The sequence below is a fragment of the Diorhabda sublineata genome, chromosome 3, assembly GCF_026230105.1.
Source record: "Diorhabda sublineata isolate icDioSubl1.1 chromosome 3, icDioSubl1.1, whole genome shotgun sequence".
Classification (NCBI taxonomy): Eukaryota; Metazoa; Arthropoda; class Insecta; order Coleoptera; family Chrysomelidae; genus Diorhabda; species Diorhabda sublineata.
In genome coordinates this window covers 25,675,838-25,698,398 of record NC_079476.1, presented here as the reverse complement: position 1 = coordinate 25,698,398, position 22,561 = coordinate 25,675,838, and the positions used below count along the sequence as shown (strand labels likewise).

At 29.8% G+C, this 22,561-nt stretch overlaps 5 protein-coding genes across 5 annotated transcripts; 2 read left to right on the top strand and 3 right to left on the bottom strand.

The window, feature by feature from the left end:
- The first annotated feature begins 715 nt into the window (after positions 1 to 715).
- LOC130441737 (U-scoloptoxin(01)-Cw1a-like) lies at positions 716 to 1,811 on the top strand. Its single transcript, XM_056775520.1, has 3 exons — positions 716 to 724; positions 1,106 to 1,228; positions 1,606 to 1,811. Exons 1-3 carry the CDS (start codon positions 716 to 718, stop codon positions 1,795 to 1,797), a joined length of 324 nt encoding a protein of 107 aa, XP_056631498.1. The 3' UTR covers positions 1,798 to 1,811.
- Positions 1,812 to 3,144: 1,333 nt separating this feature from the next.
- Positions 3,145 to 5,417, bottom strand: LOC130441343 (PRL-1 phosphatase-like). The gene is made up of 3 exons (XM_056774969.1): positions 5,261 to 5,417; positions 3,713 to 4,026; positions 3,145 to 3,532 (listed from the first exon to the last, which is right to left on the bottom strand). Exons 2-3 carry the CDS (start codon positions 4,023 to 4,025, stop codon positions 3,345 to 3,347), a joined length of 501 nt encoding a protein of 166 aa, XP_056630947.1. The 5' UTR covers position 4,026; positions 5,261 to 5,417; the 3' UTR covers positions 3,145 to 3,344.
- Positions 5,418 to 10,061: 4,644 nt separating this feature from the next.
- On the top strand, positions 10,062 to 13,121 carry LOC130441488 (low density lipoprotein receptor adapter protein 1-A). Its single transcript, XM_056775197.1, has 2 exons — positions 10,062 to 10,351; positions 12,558 to 13,121. Exons 1-2 carry the CDS (start codon positions 10,282 to 10,284, stop codon positions 13,037 to 13,039), a joined length of 552 nt encoding a protein of 183 aa, XP_056631175.1. The 5' UTR covers positions 10,062 to 10,281; the 3' UTR covers positions 13,040 to 13,121.
- Positions 13,122 to 13,294: 173 nt separating this feature from the next.
- On the bottom strand, positions 13,295 to 15,708 carry LOC130441546 (probable multidrug resistance-associated protein lethal(2)03659). The gene is made up of 5 exons (XM_056775272.1): positions 15,580 to 15,708; positions 15,058 to 15,529; positions 14,586 to 14,897; positions 13,427 to 13,595; positions 13,295 to 13,373 (listed from the first exon to the last, which is right to left on the bottom strand). Exons 2-5 carry the CDS (start codon positions 15,525 to 15,527, stop codon positions 13,335 to 13,337), a joined length of 990 nt encoding a protein of 329 aa, XP_056631250.1. The 5' UTR covers positions 15,528 to 15,529; positions 15,580 to 15,708; the 3' UTR covers positions 13,295 to 13,334.
- Positions 15,709 to 17,948: 2,240 nt separating this feature from the next.
- LOC130441736 (probable multidrug resistance-associated protein lethal(2)03659) lies at positions 17,949 to 21,919 on the bottom strand. The gene is made up of 7 exons (XM_056775519.1): positions 21,843 to 21,919; positions 20,798 to 21,031; positions 20,055 to 20,485; positions 19,844 to 20,000; positions 19,221 to 19,530; positions 18,094 to 18,481; positions 17,949 to 17,995 (listed from the first exon to the last, which is right to left on the bottom strand). Exons 1-7 carry the CDS (start codon positions 21,917 to 21,919, stop codon positions 17,949 to 17,951), a joined length of 1,644 nt encoding a protein of 547 aa, XP_056631497.1.
- Positions 21,920 to 22,561: the final 642 nt, after the last annotated feature.

Genomic DNA, 22,561 nt, shown 5'->3' with positions numbered 1-22,561 from the left:
AACAATTTCCGCATGTAATTAATGCCGTTTCGTCTTTTATTGTCGATTCGAATTAAAAACTAAAATTCTTAATATAACACAGAATGTTTTTTCAAAGTCTGTTGATAAACAAAAAAGGAAATAAAAACACGAAGAAACGACCAAATGAGAGAGACAAAAAACTTCATCTTAACTATGCGGCGTTGCACGATTTAAATAGTTTTAAACAAACCTTAACACTTTATGTAATGTGAATAAGAATTCTCTGCATATTCTATGTCTTATTTTTCTAAATTCTTGTATATATACTACATTCAATAATTTGTTTTAGGTTTTTCTCTTCCACTAGTTTATAGTAACAGTATAAACATTTATATTCTTCTTCCAATTCTCTTTTCTTTTCTTATTTTAAAACTCTACCAAAACCAACTCAAAAAAGGTTCCCCTAAATTTTGTTGAGTCCCCGTAAATAATTGTTTGAATCTGGTAATGCTAGGTAGATAATGTCGACTGATATTACAAAACGTTTCAGCTATTTAAAAATTAATTATGTAATTCTTAATTCTATATATAAAAAACAGTATATTTTTGGTGATACACTGTATATTTTATTTTGTACATACACTATTTGTCAATTGACAAATCATAACTTAGTTGTTTTACATCTAGATAATCTTATTATTATTTCCAAAGTTTGGCAACGTCGTATTGTTACTGATATCTTTTATTGGAGATCATGTTTTTGGTAAGATTTCAATTAAAATATTGTGAAGTTTACGTTATAAATCTCGTGAAAATGTTTTACATCATCTTTTTGTGAATTATTATTACAATATAACTCATTATAATTCGAAAATAATAATGTGTAAAAGCTTGTATACATAACTTAACTAGTGCAATCGTAATAATTATGATGATCGCATCTTCTCTGGGAAAAATGAAAATAGGAACACGACCTAGTATTCACTAAATTTTTCTGTATTTATATTTTATAAGTAGATTAGCCATTCAATTGAGAATTGCATGAGAATACTGAATAAATTTCGACAAATATTACATAAATTGATTTACTTTTAACATACGGGGTGTGTTCAGAAAGTTTACTTTCATTATTTTATTTTTTCAGCAAATAGATGGTTATATACCTGGACAAGATTATCCTATATATCATGAAATACCACAAGGATTAACCTTCAGATGTGACCAAAAATTACCAGGTTATTACAGCGATCCGGAAGCTCAGTGTCAAGTAAATTGTCTTTTCATTTGTCGAATTGATAACTATATGTCATTTCGGAATGACGTCACATCCAGCTGCACTATTGTCTTGGGGGACAAATATTGAATTATTTACATTAAAATTATCATTAGTAGTAGTATTTAATTTTAATTTTTTCAGTCAAAGTTATTCATTTCTATATAAAAACCCCTCGAAACAATGAATTCTCTACACACAATTGAAATAGAATCTTTGTCCGCCACGACAATATGGCCGACGTTTCAAATCACGTTACTTGAAATGACTTATTGATCGTTAATGTCTATCCTATCTAGACTCTACATATTTTCCTTATATATTTTAACGTTTTACTATAATTTTGTGAATATTTAATATTAAATTCACAGGTGTGGCACTGGTGTCTTCCTAACGGTCAAAAATTTAGTTTTTTGTGTCCGAATGGTACAGTTTTTAATCAATACGCCAGAGTATGCGACTGGTGGTTCAACGTTGATTGCGCAGCCGCACCAAGTTTGTATGGAATCAACGAGGATTTGTATAGGGTTCCATCTTACGTCGATAAACGTCAACAGAAATAATAAGTTACATTATATTGAACGCAATAATATTTATACGATTTTTTTAACATATTTATTTTTTTTGTAAATAAACAATGTGAATATTTGATAATTTATTTTATTATTGCAAAAATTAATATGGAACATCAAGTAAACTATTATAATGGCAAAATAAACACGGCAACAGCGCAATCATCAGGTGTGATATGGCGGGATTTGATACGAGTAAAATAGACCAACTATATACTCTACAGATGTTGGGTTCCGTCAAATTTTTTTTTATTTTTTATTCACTGTGTTAAGTTATAGTTGTATTTTCTATTCATCCCGGTTTGAAAAATGTTCTAATTAGTTCCAAAACCGTTGAATATAGATTAGAATCAGAAATATGACAGGGACACAATCAAATTTCGAGTGACACCGTGGAGCCTCCATTTTGATTTTTGCATGAGTTGTAGCATTTTCAAGTGTCTGTCATAAAATTATGGCGTAGGTGTGTCAAAATGTGTGTGGCATCGTAGTACTAAGATAAATAATACCAATTAAGGTTTATAATTTTAAGTTGATGTGATGATTATTTGTCTACTGGTAACGATGTTGTGTTTGTTACAGATGATTAGGTGCGTTTGGTGTAAAAAATTATTTTCTGTATCAAGTGTTCGTGTTTTCGTAGCTTTAGTCACAAATTACGCAGTTTTAGTTTATAAGTGACAGTTAGTGAACACTGTAGTTGTCATTTTCCAATTTTCCAGTGGGATCGATGTCGTTTGCAGTGGAAACGTGTAAAAACGTTAAAAGGTCAAATCTAGAGGTATGTGAGTAATGTGCAATTCTGAAAGTTATTAGTCCTGTATATAAAGATACCTTTTTCTTTGATTTGTCTAATAATTTTAGTAAAAATCTAGCAACAATAGATTTCACACACTGATAAAGTTAATGATTGAAGTAAAAATGCCAGTTGTACTTTGTGAGAAGCATAATATCGAGTTATAACTAAGAAAGTTTTGTTGATTTACGACCACAAAGACCTATACATGTCTGTAAGACCAGTTTTTTGTTTTATTTTAAATTGTTGCTTATTCTAATATTGTCACTAGGTATTTCAAAAACAATTTTAAGTGAGGTTTAAAGCTTATAAATTAATGTATTTTTAAATTTGCCGCCGAAAGTTAGATCAAAATGGCAGTTATGTTTACGCTAAGTCTCCCTTCCATATTTTTGATTGGAATTCGTTTCTCATAAGTTCAAATCGCAGACGGTTACGTTGAAGGTCAATGTTACAGGGTGACTTCGAAATGTTATTGTATCGCAAAAGGATATTTTTTTATAGTTAGGTGATTTAAATATGAAGTAAATGAAAAATAACGATTATTTTTTAAAAAATATTTATTTCCAATACTATATACGTTAATTTTATAATATTCTATCCTATTCTTCTAAAAATTGACGAAACTATTTCGTACACTGTTAGAATGATTGTTTCAACTGCTTCGAAATACAAATAATTTTGTACCATTTATCCTGTATACAAATAAATGCAGTGAAATTTAAAAAATTTCTAAATATATTCACTGAACAACACATTTTTTTTGATCTTTTCCTAATCTCGATTTCGGTTTGTATTTCGAAAGAAATTCTAGTTGCTTAGAATTTATGGCACCACGTCTTTTTTCCCTTATAAGGGAAACGGCGTCTTCGTAAGTGAATCCGAGCTCTATAAGAGCTAAAGCTACCATCACAGGAGCTCTGCCTAGTCCTTCAAACAAAAAGATAATTCCATTGATATTAAAATTATAAACTTAAATATTATTGGTGAATTAGGAAGGAATAAGATATATTTTTAATCATTTACGATCCTTTGGCGTACGGGGGTTGTCTGAAAAGTTTCTGTGTGTAATAGAGATATCAAGTCAAGTGAAATGATTGGATCCCTTACCTCCTACACAATGAACGGCAATGCAGGATTCCGGATTAATGGAGAACTGCCTCTTGAGTATGAGGAAAAACTCATGTATGATACTATCTGACGGGCAAGTACCATCTGGAATGGTCAAATTACAAACTTGTATTCCCGCTCCTTTTAAAGCTTCGGTATCGTACGTCGGTTCGCATACTCTAACGACGATTTTGACGTTATTCTTTTTTAATTCTTTGATAAAAGTCTCCAAATTGTTGTTAGACGGGTTCTTGGTTATGAGAAATTTGAAGCCCCTGTGACTGATTAGTGCGAATTCCGTCATGGAGGACATTCTGTAAATAAAAATACAAGTGGAGTGATACTTTTTGGGCCAAGACGTCTCTTTGTGAGGTTCGGTGCGGTCTCGAACAACCACAATAAACGTATTGTATTGAACAGTGAACGTGATCGACGACTCATGAGCCCAGATATAGCATCTGAGATCGATGAATCTAGGGATCCGTATTTTAGTACTTCTACAATGAATAGGAGATAATAAAATAAAATTAAGAGTTTGCAGTTGACTAAAGAATGTGAACATTGGACTTACGAAGAATGGGAAACAATTTTATGAAGTTATGAGTCAAAGTTTTGAGGTTTTAGGAACTTAGAGAAGAACTAATGTTGGATCCACGTGTAATCCTGAATTTAAAACACGACGGAGACTTGATAAAAATTGTACAAATTTTCAAGAGATGGGGCTAAAAAATTAATCTTCCTGCATGACGCCGATCCCCAGCATTTGAAAGAATTGGAGAAGAAGAATGTACTGAAAGTGATGATTTGGTCGTCACAGCCGCCCGACCTCAACCCGATTGATACAGAAATATTTATATAAGGGAATAAGGCATCATTTTGCAGACGATTTCACTCCGATCTTGTCATTCTTGACTGAACATTATCACTTCATTAACTATATTTTGGAAACCCCTCGTATCATTAAACGTGAAATTTATTAGAACTTTTAATAACGATTTTCAAATTGAATTGAAGAATAAGCGGGATATTTTTAAAAGAAACTTGTGGAAATATAGAAAACACCATATCATATCATACAGCGCCACAAAAAATTTGAAATCATTGTTATACTCGTTCAAATTTTTTTGTTTTAATATTAGCAAATCAAATTTGGCACGGTGACAAGCCTCGTATATCATCAAGTACGTTTTGTAAACATCCATGTGGTTGATCGTTATATTTAGCAAAAAATCGTTTAAAAAGATGTGAAAATAATTAGTTTTTAATCACAAATATTTCCAAATAATTTTTCGTGAACAAGAACTAAAAACTTTTGAAAAAAAACATAGTTACTATTAACTACTTTTGTATCTCCCCCGGTATTAAATATTGATACACTATTCGAATGAAAAAAGGGTTGTGTCGAATAAATCTAGTTGGCGTCGTTTTTCATTCAAATGTTAGGTTAACGGATGTTGACGGCCATTTGTAATAAATTTACATAACATAATAATTATTAAATAAATAGTTGATTTAGATATTTTTATATAAATATTTTCTATAACTTACTTAACCAATGGCTGATTTGTATAAAATCCAATCGAACGGTTGTCATTAAACACTGAGTTTTTTAACGCGACCTTCTAAAATCTTTGGCAAGCAACACTCTCAACCGAACCCAAACCTCAAACTGAACACATAGTTCGAATCAACAAAATTAGCGACTGGAAGCCATTCAGAAATATAAATATATTTTTATTACTTTAATTTTCAAAAAGTATATACATTATTAGTTATGGGTTAGGTTGTACTTGTAGAATTACATTGTTTAAATAATTGTTAATAAATATTCGATGTCAGTAGAAACGGAATATCAAAAATACCAGTGGCGTAGGTACGATGAACAATAAGAAACGTCCAGTTTACAGGGGATACGAAAATTTGAAAGCAAACGTTATTAACTGTTGATACAACAATATATTCATCTATTCCAGTGGCGTAGATAGAAGGAAAGATATGAAATTTTTAATATACAGGGGCGTCGAATATATATCAGCATAAGTTATTTTCTGTGAATTTAATATTAAAAACAGAATATATTCATCTAAACCAGTGGCGTAGCTAGGAGTAACGATATGAAATTTTTAATATACAGGGGCGTCTAATATATATCAGCATAAGTTATTTTCTGTGAATTTAACGATAAAAACAGAATATATTCATCTATTCCAATGGCGTAGATAGAAGGAAAGATATGAAATTTTTAATATACAGGGGCGTCGAATATATATCAGCATAAGTTATTTTCTGTGAATTTAATATTAAAAACAGAATATGTTCATCTATACCAGTGGCGTAGCTAGGAAGAACGATATGAAATCTTTAATATACAGGGGCGTCGAATATATATCAGCATAAGTTATTTTCTGTGAATTTAATATTAAAAACAGAATATATTCATCTAAACCAGTGGCGTAGCTAGGAGTAACGATATGAAATTTTTAATATACAGGGGCGTCGAAAATATATCAGTATAAGTTATTTTCTGTGAATTTAATATTAAAAACAGAATATGTTCATCTAAACCAGTGGCGTAGCTAGGAGTAACGATATGAAATTTTTAATATACAGGGGCGTCGAATATATATCAATATAAGTTATTTTCTGTGAATTTAATATTAAAAACAGAATATATTCATCTAAACCAGTGGCGTAGCTAGGAGTAACGTTATGAAATTTTTAATATACAGGGGCGTCGAATATATATCAGCATAAGTTATTTTCTGTGAATTTAACGATAAAAACAGAATATTTTCATTTATTCCATTGGCGCAGATAGAAGGAACGATACGAAATATTTAATATAAAGGAGCGTCGAATATATATCAGCATAAGTTATTTTCTGTGAATTTAATATTAAAAACAGAATATGTTCATCTAAACCAGTGGCGTAGCTAGGAGTAACGATATGAAATTTTTAATATACAGGGGCGTCGAATATATATCAACATAAGTTATTTTCTGTGAATTTAATATTAAAAACAGAATATGTTCATCTAAACCAGTGGCGTAGCTAGGAATAACGTTATGAAATTTTTAATATACAGGGGCGTCGAATATATATCAATATAAGTTATTTTCTGTGAATTTAATATTAAAAACAGAATATATTCATCTAAACCAGTGGCGTAGCTAGGAGTAACGTTATGAAATTTTTAATATACAGGGGCGTCGAATATATATCAGCATAAGTTATTTTCTGTGAATTTAACGATAAAAACAGAATATTTTCATTTATTCCATTGGCGCAGATAGAAGGAACGATACGAAATATTTAATATAAAGGAGCGTCGAATATATATCAGCATAAGTTATTTTCTGTGAATTTAATATTAAAAACAGAATATATTCATCTAAACCAGTGGCGTAGCTAGGAGTAACGATATGAAATTTTTAATATACAGGGGCGTCGAATATATATCAGCATAAGTTATTTTCTGTGAATTTAATATTAAAAACAGAATATATTCATCTAAACCAGTGGCGTAGCTAGGAGTAACGATATGAAATTTTTAATATACAGGGGCGTCGAATATATATCAGCATAAGTTATTTTCTGTGAATTTAATATTAAAAACAGAATATGTTCATCTAAACCAGTGGCGTAGCTAGGAGTAACGATATGAAATTTTTAATATACAGGGGCGTCGAATATATATCAACATAAGTTATTTTCTGTGAATTTAATATTAAAAACAGAATATATTCATCTAAACCAGTGGCGTAGCTAGGAGTAACGATATGAAATTTTTAATATACAGGGGCGTCGAATATATATCAGCATAAGTTATTTTCTGTGAATTTAATATTAAAAACAGAATATATTCATCTAAACCAGTGGCGTAGCTAGGAGTAACGATATGAAATTTTTAATATACAGGGGCGTCGAATATATATCAGCATAAGTTATTTTCTGTGAATTTAATATTAAAAACAGAATATGTTCATCTAAACCAGTGGCGTAGCTAGGAATAACGTTATGAAATTTTTAATATACAGGGGCGTCGAATATATATCAGCATAAGTTATTTTCTGTGAATTTAATATTAAAAACAGAATATGTTCATCTAAACCAGTGGCGTAGCTAGGAGTAACGATATGAAATTTTTAATATACAGGGGCGTCGAATATATATCAGCATAAGTTATTTTCTGTGAATTTAATATTAAAAACAGAATATGTTCATCTATACCAGTGGCGTAGCTAGGAGTAACGATATGAAATTTTTAATATACAGGGGCGTCGAATATATATCAGCATAAGTTATTTTCTGTGAATTTAATATTAAAAACAGAATATATTCATCTAAACCAGTGGCGTAGCTAGGAGTAACGATATGAAATTTTTAATATACAGGGGCGTCGAAAATATATCAGTATAAGTTATTTTCTGTGAATTTAATATTAAAAACAGAATATGTTCATCTAAACCAGTGGCGTAGCTAGGAGTAACGATATGAAATTTTTAATATACAGGGGCGTCGAATATATATCAATATAAGTTATTTTCTGTGAATTTAATATTAAAAACAGAATATATTCATCTAAACCAGTGGCGTAGCTAGGAGTAACGATATGAAATTTTTAATATACAGGGGCGTCGAATATATATCAGCATAAGTTATTTTCTGTGAATTTAATATTAAAAACAGAATATATTCATCTAAACCAGTGGCGTAGCTAGGAGTAACGATATGAAATTTTTAATATACAGGGGCGTCGAAAATATATCAGTATAAGTTATTTTCTGTGAATTTAATATTAAAAACAGAATATGTTCATCTAAACCAGTGGCGTAGCTAGGAGTAACGATATGAAATTTTTAATATACAGGGGCGTCGAATATATATCAACATAAGTTATTTTCTGTGAATTTAATATTAAAAACAGAATATATTCATCTAAACCAGTGGCGTAGCTAGGAGTAACGATATGAAATTTTTAATATACAGGGGCGTCGAATATATATCAGCATAAGTTATTTTCTGTGAATTTAATATTAAAAACAGAATATATTCATCTAAACCAGTGGCGTAGCTAGGAGTAACGATATGAAATTTTTAATATACAGGGGCGTCGAAAATATATCAGCATAAGTTATTTTCTGTGAATTTAACGATAAAAACAGAATATTTTCATCTATTCCATTGGCGCAGATAGAAGGAACGATACGAAATATTTAATATACGGGGGCGATGAAAATATATATTATTAACTATTTTATTTTGTCATACTCAGCATCTAATCTTTAAATATTTCTTTAAGATCTATTGAATCGAGGTTTACGTTAAAAATTTTAATTTCTAATGAAATGTGGTTTCTACGAAACCTTTTTCGATTTCATTTTGATATTACTACTCCAAAGATGGCGCGGGAGATAATTATAAATCTTACTAATGTTTATTAATTATTAACCATATTGAGGCAGATTCACTGTTCATTGTTTTCGAGATTGCAATTTAACAAAGCGTGTCTTCAACATAACAAAAAATTGATTGAAACAATGCAGCATTTTTCATAATCTACTTACCGGGAAAATAAATTATCACAGTTGATTTTACTGTGCAACCTAGTACTGACGTGTTATCTCTATTATTGTGAATTATTACTTGAGATAAACACAACGGAAGTAGACGATTTTTTTAAAAAAGGATTCGTCGATTCTTTGTCCAAACCGAATAAATAAAATGTGAGATTAAGAAGAAGAAAAAGGTGACGTAATAATAAAAATAATTTAAAACATCAAATATTGTAATCAATTAAAAACTTTCTCCCGTTTAATTTTGTACCTGAAAGTCGTACTTTTGAAGATATTTTTCATCCACTCAAATTTTCAACATTCCAGAACGATCTCGAATGTCAGTTTTTCATTAGTGATCAAAAATTTAACTCAATATTATAAAAAAAAAATTAATGCCAACCCACGAAAATATCAGTCTATAAGAAGTATTATATACCTTAAAAATTAATTATACCTAGAACTATCAAAAAATTTATACATATATAGCACCCCTCGTAACAAAATAAAAATGTTTATAAACATGTCCAACTACTCCATCTATTATATTATTTGTCGTTACTAAATTCGGTGCTATTTTTTATAAATTGTGAGTAAATCGATTATCACAAAAAATTGTGGTATAATTTAATATTTTTGGTGATGATTTATCCCGAAAAACATATAAAAAGATGTGAGAAGTAAAAAAGTTGACAAAACTAAAAATATATTTGTTTGATTTTTTTTTGAGCGCACGCCTCTGGAGGGTAGACCTCGATCGAATATTAAAACGGTAGATAAGATGTATTCTATCAGTTGACAGCGGGAACAGGTGCATACCAGTTAAAAGGAAACGACGTGCGTTGGTTCGGAACCATTTCCATAAATTTAATAAAAAAAAAACCGGATGTGCTATACTCAGTTAGTCAAATGTTACAATAAACAATTCGTTAAATTTATTTTAGTTATTTGAGTGTTAATACGATTTTCAACTTCCCACATTGTTGACTTATCTTTTAAAATTGAGTATAAAGATGGGAGATAGCAACGATACTGTGATATCTGTTAGTGATTTACCATTAAAGTTTACCGTCAAGTATTTGGGTAAGTAATTTAAGTATTGAATCGAAATGTGTTATAAAACTAGTGATCTAATCGGTTGTGGATAAAGAAAACATAGAAAGGAATTGTTTTCAGTTGAAATTGAAATAAATACAGTTCTGTTTTACTCTAAAATTTGAAAATTAGTAAAATAAGAGTGGTCGAAACGTTTTTTTATCCACATTTTCGTAGTTTGAGAATAAATTCAGTTTTTATTGTATTTTCCCCTAAAACAAAATGGTATTTTGTGTTTTCTTCTCATAATTTTAAATATTAGAGTACTGAATTTTAATTTTTATTTCATTTTTTCTTGAGTGTCCTTATTTTCAAAAATTATTCAAAGTAGACAAAAATGATCCTTATCAAATGTCGATTTTTTGTAGTGATATTTTCCTTTATACGTATTTTTCGTTACGTCTAAAGAGCTATTATGAAAAATAAAAAGTAGGGTTATGTTTAACTTATAAAAACTTAAGTCTCCTCAAATTTTTCAAAATAGTATTTGGATTTTTCCCCTTAAGTTTTGAGGTTAAAAATGGCACTAATGTAAATTGCACATTTTCCAATTTCATACAAATTTCATCAACTATATATTTTTAATACATTTGAATTGAAAATGTTTCTATGATGAAACCCCTGTTAAACTTTTCCATCAACAATTATTCATTTTTGAGACTTTTGACTCGATATAAACTTTCTTTCGTCTTAGTCTTTATCTCTCTTGTTTTATTATTCATTTATTTAAATTCATAGAAAAAAACTTCTTATTGATTAAAACTCATATTGTAGAACATTCTAAAATGTATACCCACAACTTCGTATTTATTATTTTCGTATGACCCTCGTAATTACGAAATATATATCAAACGTTACACATTTTCCCCCTCCCCCCAGTCTGGCAAAGTAGCAATTCAGTGTAGCAGTTAATTCAAATATATGTTAGGTTAAAACAGTTAATTGGTTAAATATTTTCCAATACTTTATAGTCTATATCATAGAGTCATTTTTAAAAATATCTAATCATATAAGAGAGAGTTTTATAGATATAAAAATATTTGATAATTTAGATAAAACCGTATCTTATCTAACAAAAACAATCCTTAGATTAAAACCAAGTTGTGTATTGTGTACTTACATGCCAATTTTATAACGTGCCATAACCTACTTCAGTTAATAATACTCACTTCCGGTCGAAAATTGAATGACAATCAATTAAGATTTCAATTAAAATAATTGACATCATATTTACTCACTTTGGTCATTGTTTAAAGATATTAGAACCGTTGTAAATATGAAAGAAACCATCATTTAATTATTAACTCGCATGCGCATTTTAAAAATTATCGTTCGCGGTTTATTAAATTTCAGAAGTTCCGAATCGATTCTACCCAAGGACTTTTCCACAAACAGAGGACGTCCTACTTCAACAAATCGGTCAGACTGTCTTCTGACGTCATAAATTATACGACATTACTTCAATTTAAAGTAAAATGTAAACAAACAACATGATAATAATATCGTCAGGAACCATTATTTTGTTAATATCACCAATATGATAGCTTTCATACGATGATTATTCGCTTGTCGTAATTTGGGACGTCACAAAATTGTGTGGGGTTACTGGAAGTAGAACGACCTATACTTTATGTCCTTGCCTTCCACCCTCCATACTGCTTAGGTTGCTAGACGCCATATATACTAACTGTCATTCTATTCTTATTTAAAAACTTTGCGATTCGCTTGATAATTAGCAAAATAACTTGCAAATTAATTTATTTATTTATTAATTTAACGCCATTTCTGTACTTGCTATTAGTTATTTCCGTTTTAACAAGCAATGGAAAAGAGGTAATAAACTTTGTTGATTTATAATTTTTGTTAATTGTACATATTTGGAGATGATTAGTTTTTGTTAACGACAGCTAAAATGTACCGGCGAGTCTTATATAATTTCAACGTAAAAGAATCGTGCATGATGTTTTCATTTGCATGACCAGGGCCGGATTGGGTTCGTTTAACTCATTAAATTCTATTATACAGAGTGCGTCTATTTATATATGCTTATTAAATTTAAAAAAAACCGACTGTTTCGTATTAATTGATTTATCAAAAAACAAGATTGAAAAAAATGTTTATTTTATATGAAGATGGAATATTTCAGTAGATAGTTTTTAAAATATCTATCAAAAATTTGATTCTACTGTTTCAGGTAGTCATCCTTCGAAAGGTCTATGGGGAATGAAATTCACGCGAAAACCAGTTGACAATTTAGTATCGCAAGCAAGGAACATGCCACCGAACGTTATCCTTCCAATAGTCATCTTCAACGTATCCGAAGAAGGAGTCGAATTCGTTGATAGAACGTCCAAAAAAATAAAAGAAGAACCTACGAAATTTTCCGTTGAAAACATTTCGTACGGCGTACAAGATCTCGTATATACGAGGGTATTCAGTATGATAGTTGTCACTGATGACAATCTTAATAACGGGGTACCTTTCGAATGTCACAGTTTTTTGTGTGATTCGAGAAACGAAGCTAGGAAAATCACTTACGCCCTAGCGGCGGTATTTCAAGATTACGGCAGGAAAATTAAACAAAAAAATGGCGAACGTCACATAAAAAAATTCGCCATCGATTTACGGACACCGGAACAACAAGCTGAAGGCGTCGAAGAAGAAAGTGACGTGTGACATTTTGTTATATATATTTTTTTATTTATTTTGTAATTAATATATTTTTATTATAAACAATAAATTATCAATATTATAAACTTATCGTATTGTTTATTTTATTTATAGCACCCCATAGATAAAATGTTTTATTTATTTTTATCATTTCACTTCCACATCGCTAAAAAATATTCGAATAAACACGAATTCTCTCCTGCGACTTCTATCGTGCTCCGAAATGTTAATTTCAATTTTAGAAAAATAAAAAGTCAAATAGGAAATTATTCTTATATTTATTATTATTATTATTATTGTGCTAAAAGTCAGATACATCTCTCATTTTCTTCTCGTGATTCTAAAAGAAATAACATAATTTGCAGAAAAAATATTCTATGTAAATCTAAATACCTTTATAGCAATTTTTGTTAGATATTTAGCACTTTTTGGTCCAGTAGCTTCGACTAATTGTCTTAAACCACCTTTTTCAGATTGTAATAAGATGTAAGGTTCATCAAATTCCTCGACTATACCACTATTCATTAAAAGAATCCTATCAGAATCCATAACAGTGTGCAATCTAAATATGTACCGAAAAAATCAACGAAACACAAATATAATTTTATGATACTTTCCCGTTTTTACAACTATAATTTTTCAAATATTTTTAAAAAAATTATTCTAATTATCTAAAAAGTTCCTGAGTGCGGACCTGTCGTTAGACACCTTGAATTTACGAGTAGTTGTGAAAACGTGAATTATCGACTTATAGGTGTCGCTACTTGTCACTTAAAATTGTTATTAGAAATAATATGAAATATTATAAACTAAGTGTGTATTAACTAAAAAATTATGAATAAATTTAAAATTTGTGATTATATTTTATCACAATTTACATCAACAATATTCATAAACTAAAAAAAAATTAGTCTACAATGTTGACAGATGTAATAGTGAGGTTAGTGATAGAAATATTTCAAAATATTAAGTTATAATGCACCAAGGTTAGTAAAGAATAGGATGCCCGATAAACTCTTTTGTTGATTTTTTATTGTAAAATAGGGTTTTTAATGAAATGTAGTAAAGATGATGTTTTAAACAGGAAAAAAAAAATAAATTAGTAAAAGTATATAAATTTTAAACGAAAGATAATAGCTCAATGCCTTATATGTTAAATTAATCCTTTCGGTGTAATAAATCATAATAAAATCACACATAAACAACTAATATAATTAAATTTGGAAGGAACACCCTGTGTACTATTAGATATTTTAGAAGATCTCTCTCAAAAACAGCCGAACTAATTTACAAAAACCGTGCCATTCGGATGTTGTCGTCCGTCGATTTTAAACGGATGACGTCACGCGTAGATAAACCAACCTATTCTTTACCAACCTTGACAATGCACAACCTGAAGTTAGATTAATAATAACGTCTACATTTAAGTCAAATAAAATGGTGGGATGATGCATTGTTGCTTTATTATAATAAAGAAATTAAAATTTTGAAATAAGATAATTATGAGAGTAATAATTAAAAAAATAGTGACAAATTAATCATATAAATTTACCGATGTGCTATAGTTAAAACTGTACAACGGGCAAACTTCTTTCGAATGGTTTCTTGTATGAGGGCGTCTGTAAGCGGATCGACATTAGCTGTAGCTTCGTCTAGTACGAGTATTTTATTATTTTCGATAAGTGCTCTTGCTAAACATATCAACTGCCTTTGTCCGACGCTGAAATTATTACCTCCTTCAAAAATACGAGTATACAGACCGTCAACGGATTCTTTGAAAATATTTTTTAATCCTACATCTTCTAGAGCGTTCCAAAGAATTTCATCGGTGTGATTATTTAACGGGTCGAGATTTTGTCGGACGCTAGCTGAATACAAAATTATTTTATTGTTTAGATTGATTCGTAATTGTTTTATATAGATCACAAGTGAACGCAATCACGTATCATACGAATGACAATCGCGATCTGTAATACCGAACAGGGCCGTACTTCTCGTTTATTTACAAAAAATTTTTTTTATACTCGCCTGAAAACAGTATTGGTTCTTGAGGTATAATAGATATTTTCGATCTAACTAAATTTGAAGATATTTTTGTAGTATCCACTCCATCTATTAAAATAGACCCTTCGATATTATATAAGTGAAAAAGAGCTATGATAATCGATGATTTCCCGGCACCACTACGACCTACTATTCCAATTTTCTCAGCTGGTTTTATCGAAAAATTTAAATCACTTAGCACGTTGGATTCTTTAAAATCGTATTTCAAAAATACGTGTTTAAATTCTATTTCTCCTTTTTCCGGCCAATTTACAGAAACTTCGGGATTTTCTTTTAATATTGGTTCAATATTCAGTTCTGTATAATGTAATATTCTTTCGACAGATATCATGTTTGTTTCTAATTCCGTCCATTGACGCATTCCCCATTGAAGAGAACCCATGAGACTTAAATATTGGGTGATTATAAGACCCATATCGCCCCCATACATATCTGTAATTATATATACTGAAAAATCGTTGATGTTTTCTCAGTAAACTCACCTTTATTGAAAAATAACAGTGTAAAAATAACCGCGATTATAAAAAATTGACAGATGAGATCTAACCAAAGGGAAAAACATTTACTGGCAGCTATGTATAAGAACCAAGCTGAACTGTGAATGTCTTGTAGGTCGTCGAATCGTTGTATTAACATATTTTCTGCCTTAAACGCCCTTATAGAATCTAAACCGTAAATAGTAGCAGTTAGATGACTGAACATTGGACTTTTTGCTAAAAATCAAAAGATTCTAGTGATTATATCGAAAAATAGAGGATTTTTAAAATTATATCACGCCATTATGCAGATTCCTTCCTTACCCTCACCAATACCAACTGTTAAATCTAGTTAACTGCTTACGGAATTATTATGCTGATTCCTTTTTTATCATCATTTCTACCGATAGTTTAATCTAAACTGCTCACTAGATGGCGAAACTATAGAGAATGCTGAGAATTTTTTTATATCATATTTTTATGGTATTGAGGACTAATATGGACGTTTATATAGAGAATAGCTTAGTAAAGAAACATTATAGTTAAATACAACTTACTCGTAGCTTCAATTCTCTTAACTGCCCTACTTGTTTTAATATAAATTATCCTTATTAGATTAAAAACCAAAATTAAAAAAGCAGAAACTATTAATAAGTACGGTTCTGCTATCGAAGATAAGATTATGACGCCGATAACCTGAAGAGATATCTAAAATTATCAAATAACTTTCTAAATTATCTGATGATTAGAGCTGAAATTAATTACCTCAATGACATCTATGAGCACTGAAGGTAAATATTCATCAACAATTCCCAGATCTTTTGAAAATCTGTTTAGAATTCTTCCCGTGGGATTGTTGTGGTAAAACTTCAAAGGGGCGTTAAGTATACGAGAAAACATGGAATCGTGTAAATTTTTCGAAGCGAAAGTGAAATAAGCCATGAAATATATGGATTTTACTACAGCTACCAATATTGTACCTAGAGTAATCAATGAATAATGTACAATTACAATGAGTCTGTTTATATTTTTTGATGTTTTTCTGTTGTTAATTACGTATTCTTGTTCTAGATTCACCCTAAAATTAAATTGAAACTATATTATTACTTAGTCTCATAGTATTCATTTCGAATCTTTGAAACTGAAGTGCTTGAAACTAATACTATTAGCTGATAGGTGTCGCTAGTCTTTTTTATTTTTATTTGTAATAGCAATAACTATTATTAAAATTTACATTAAAATTTCAAATGTATCAATCCTCATTACGATGTAGAAGAACCGTTATGTACTTATTTATTCTCTAAGATACATAAAATTATGTATTAATTATTTAGAAACGACTATTTTTATATAATTAGAATAAAGGAATCTGTTAATTTAGATGTGGTATAACTATCGGATGGTAGGTGTCACTACTCTTTTGATTTCAAATATTAAGTAAAAATAAAAATTATCAAAATTGATTTACATCAATATTTCAAAGGAATTAATTATTGTCATAATGTTGGATTGTAGTTATATACTTATTTCTTTCCTACAATACTTAAAATTATATAATAACTATAAAGAAATGTTCTTTTTTACAAAAATTGAATAAAGGAATCTGTTATTACTCGGTTTGAATTTAGAAGCAGCCAGAGCACAGTATAACTATCAACTGGTAGGTGTCGCTAGTCATTAAAATTTTCTAATCTGTAATAGCAATAACTAATATGGAAATTTATTTACAATCAATATTCCATAAAAATTAATTAATTTCATAATGTATGAGAATGCTGTTAGAGTATTCATTCTCTACGACAAATAAAATCATATATTAAGTATTTAGTTATTATTTTTATATAGATTGAATAATGTAATCTGTTGTTGTAAAATAATTTCGGCTATTAGCTTATAGGTGGCGGTGAGTGTTCTTTCCGAAAATATACGTCACGTATTACTACATTAAAATCTGTTTTGTGTTATAGTACAAGGTGAGTTAAAATTAATTTACCCTTAATGGAATATGTATTGTCGTACTCTTTTTGCGAATGTAATTAAAATAGTTAAAAAAACATTCTACATTCTACAATCATACTTACCAATATGTTAAAAAATATTCGCCGCCATTAGCAAATATTTGACAGGCAATAAATAGAAATATCAACATCGTCATGTCGAAAGCTTTCCCGCCGGCTTTAAAGTAAGCCATATAAACATTTAAATCGATTCCTCCTTTTTCTAAGTGCTCTCCTTCCACAATTTCTTCTTCGTTGTAACAATTATCTTCTATAAAGAAGCTGGATTGTTTCGATTTAATTTTTTTCTCATCCAAATCTTCTTCTTGGAGCTCCTGAATCATCTCTGCGAAATCCCGTCCACTATTGATAAGTTCCTCATAATTTCCCGTCATTTCTATGGTACCATCTTTGAGGATTATTATCTTATCAACAGTTTTGAGAAATTGCAATTGATGCGTAACGAACAGACATGTTTTATTTGATAGGAATAGTTTAATGCAATGATCGTATAGGTGTTTACCAAGGGTAGCATCAACGGCAGATAAAGGATCATCGAGAAGGTATATATCCGCTTTTTTATAAACACATCTCGCCAAACTTATTCTAGCTTTTTGACCGCCGCTTAAAGCTCTTCCTCTTTCCCCTACCAACGTTCTGTCGCCGTGCGGAAGTGTGTTAAGATCTTTCGCCAAAGCGCAGATGTCTATAACCGTTTTGTAACGGTCTTCTTCGTATTCTTCTCCAAATAGTATGTTGTCTTTCACGCTAGCTGCGAACAGCCAAGGTTCTTGTGGAGCGTACGATATGTTTCCTATAATTTTCAATGTGCCCGATTTGATTGGAAGCTCTTTTAAGATGGTGTTTAAAATGGTGGTTTTTCCACTACCGATAGGTCCGACGATTGCAACCTAAAAGGAGCCATTTTCTAGAATATATCGGTGATATATCAACACTCGTATTTGTTATTGTTAAGTTATAATATATATATATATATATATATATATATATATATATATATATATATATATATATATATACTACTTTTTAGTTTAGACCTGTATTATCTGAAGGCAGTTGATTAGATTGTCATTTTGAAGTAATAAGTTTGCGTTAAGTTTGCAATTTTGACATTACGTCAATCTAATATATAAAGTGTATGTGAAATACAAACTCGTGTATCAGGAAAATTAGAATTTAGACGTTGGCAGCCGTGCGAATTGATTTTCGTTGTAAGATTTATTGTTGTCAATATCGTGCAATTTTTTATTTTTGTACTTTTTATATTTCTGTATAAGTTATTATTAATCAAAATATATTGATTAAATTGAAGCTGTAAAATTGGATATGCCTTCAGAATATTGTTTCACTCTAACCTCAGGAAAAAAATTACAACATGGCAACTGTGTAAAACGCCTATAAACGTTTTAAAACTTAGTTCACATGACAAATACTCAACGCGCGCCAGGATGTAATAAAAAAATGGCGGGCTAACGTCAGCTGTTGATTGTTTATTCAATTCCCTTGAATAAAAAATGGATGTTTATAGACAATGAATAAATTAAACTTATCAATCTATAAAAATTCATGGTAAATACAACAAAAAAATAAAGATACTTGTTATTTTAGTCTTAAAAATATCTTACTAACCAACATATTTGAAGATACTTGAAAATTAATATTTTTCAGCGTATTTTCAACGTCTCCTTCCACCCATTTGGCACAGACATCCTGAAATTGTATCCTTACACCACTTTCTCCGCTTGATTGTATATTTCCATCGGAATAATTAATTTCGTTGTAATCAACTCGGTCGGTTTTCAAAACTTCGTGTATCCTCGTGATGGATACGTTGATTTCCGCCAAAGCGGAAATACTTAGGGAAAACAACATGGTGATGGTTGGTCTGAGACAATTGTAGATCGCAGTAACTGCGAACACTTTTTCTGCAGTAATGTATCTACCCAATAAAATATAACTTAAGACACTTATGAATATCGAAGTTCGACAAATGAATATTTCAAAGGAATAAATTATTCCTATTATATATGAGTGTAGTAATATTGATTTAATTTCTCTCCTAAAAATAGAATAAATTTAGGGTAGAGTAGGATTTCCGTCTCGCTGCAATCTGACATAGAATTTAGCTTATTTAGGTATTAAAGTTAACAAGATGAGGTAAAGTTACTTATAGTAAAGTCAATTAACCAATAAAAACGTCAGATATTATCGGTAAAACAGGTGATTTCAAGACTCAAATTAACCCTACTTACCCCCTCGTCATCGATATAAATTTTTCGAACGGTTTTTCCCAACAATACATTTTAATGACTTGAATACCAGATATCAATTCATTCATTAATCGTACTCTTTCATCTGTTATTAAAGCAGTGCGCAGTCGCAATACGGACGTTCTTTTAGCTAACCAAACTTGAAAAAATTCCGATAACACCCCGTATACATATTATAAATTCCCCTACTTACTTTGAAACGGAACAAATAGTATTAAAAACACCACCCCGTATATAAATCCTATTCCAATTTCCCTGTACAATAAAAAACTTCCAACGCCTACTTGTATCGGTCCTATCCATGAGTAGTGCACAAGTACGAACGATTCGTCAAATTTACTGACGTCATTAGATAATAAATTAATCAGGTGACCAGCTGTGGTATTAACCAAAGCGCTGCGGTTAAATTTCATCATTTTTCGAAAAATTAACGAACTACAAGCTATTCTTATTTTCATGGCGATGTGTTGTAATCCCATGTAAGTAGGATGTGCCATAAGACAATCTGTAAATAAACAAACAACGAGTCCTCCCGCGTAATAGTAAGCTTCCGTTTTCGATATACGAGTCTGCGCTGTTTCGAAAAATGATACCAACTTTCCGATACACTTGGGAATTACAATACTAAAATAAAATTTTTTTTAATGATGATTCATCTTGATTTTAGATCTATTTCACATAAAATCAGTTTGAAATAACATATTTTTGAAGTTTCGACCTACTTTTGATAAAGAACAAAATACGTCGAAACGTTTATATTACCCGCTATTTCAAACTGATTTTATATTAAATAAATCTGAAATCCAAATAAACCATCATCAACATACATAACAAAGGGTCTAAGAAGAACAAAGTTGAAGTAAATGAAATTTTTGTGGTTAGGAAATGTTAAATATTTCTTTTCATTTGTATTTCAGATTGTTATAACCTACTCACATCAACATAACCTCATCTATACATTTTATGATACCAAATATCACAAACTTTAAACCAAATATTCGGAATAACGCTTTGTGCAACGAGAATTTTTTATTTTTGATGAATTCTTCGTCCCAAATTTTTTCTAAGCGTGATCCCAATATGTTCGAAGCATGTTCTTCTAAAGGTAAAAAAAGGTCATCTTCTGATAAATCGTACTGATAAGTTTTTTTAAATATTGGAAACATGTAACTGGAAAAAGAAAGTAAACGTTTAATTTTGTTTAATAACAAAATATATTTTCCTATTTAAGTACTTAAAACTTGTTTTTTTAGAAAAAAATAATAAAATAAATAAAATTAATGTCCAATGTGAACAAATGCTTTTGTAGTAATGTTCTGTGTGCAGATTTGTTGATTTTTGGTCATTATTATGTTGTATTAGGTGTAAAATGAGTTTGAAAACCAAACGATTCCAAATTTTCTGTTTGATCAGACGCAAAACGGTTGCAGATGCTTTAGTACATCTTGAAATTAATGCTCGGCATTATTCTATTTAGTTTGAATCAAATAGGTACACATGGTATAAAACACGTGTAATTTTAAACATCCAGAATACATCTACAAGTTTATAGTTAAATCTTGTTTATTTCATTTGAATTTAATGCACCAAAAACTCGTAATTTAAGCACAAAATAAATACAAGTGTCCTTAAATTTTGTAAATGGCTTAAAAGCAGACTTATAAAAAAAGATACAAAAATACACAGTTTCAACCTTATTAGTTACATTGAAATATATCTAAAAAGTACTTGACATCATAGATTAAAAAAATATATATATAACAACTCGCATTGCGAAAAAAACTTATATACGAGAAAATCGATTGTTTACTCCGCGGTCACCATTTTGACGCAAATCAGCTGTTTTCTTAGATTACCAAATTATATATTAAGTGTAAATTCCAACCAATCAAATCGCAAAAGCTGTCATGTACATCACTCTTAAAATATGACAATTCTAACGTCAAAAATAAACATATTTGATAAATTGAAGTTTACTTACAGAAAAAATAATTGTGATAATACGTTCTGGTTTTCAGCAGGATTGATATTTTTGTTAGCATTTTTACCTCTATCCATATCATGTGATAATAATAAAAAATTTGAAATTAGTCAAAACAGAATAGCAGTTGACATAAAGTGTTGAATAGTGTTGCTTTTAGATATCTAGATAAGGCATGTGTTTATTATTGTATGTGTGTGTTGAATAATGAGAAGGTAGATGGATGAATCTATTTTGTGTTGGTAAGCCTTTATTCCAGGTAATTAGAAGATTATGGTCAATTTCGGACGTTTTTATAATGGCTCCAGTATAGCCTATAAAATAAATTGTCACTTTTCTTGTTTATTGTTTTAATTATCGCATTTTTTTTTTGTATAAATAAAGGCACTTTGAATTCTTTATTCCTTATATTTTTAATCATGTAATTTTTATCGATTTTGTTCTCAAGATACATTTAATCAGTAGGAAGCCACACTTTTTCTGATGTAGGATGCTAATTAGGATTCTTTCTAAACGCTGTTTCATTTGACTGAATTTAGTTACTGAATCATTTAGGCCGAATTACTGAATTTATTAGTGTGGAATAATGGCTTCACCTTTTATAATAACAATGATAATGATCTTTACAAGGACGTAAAAGATATGTTTAAACCTTTTTTCGTAAATTTATCACTAATTTCCAGTGCAGTCCAATAATTATTTATTTAGAATTTATCAAT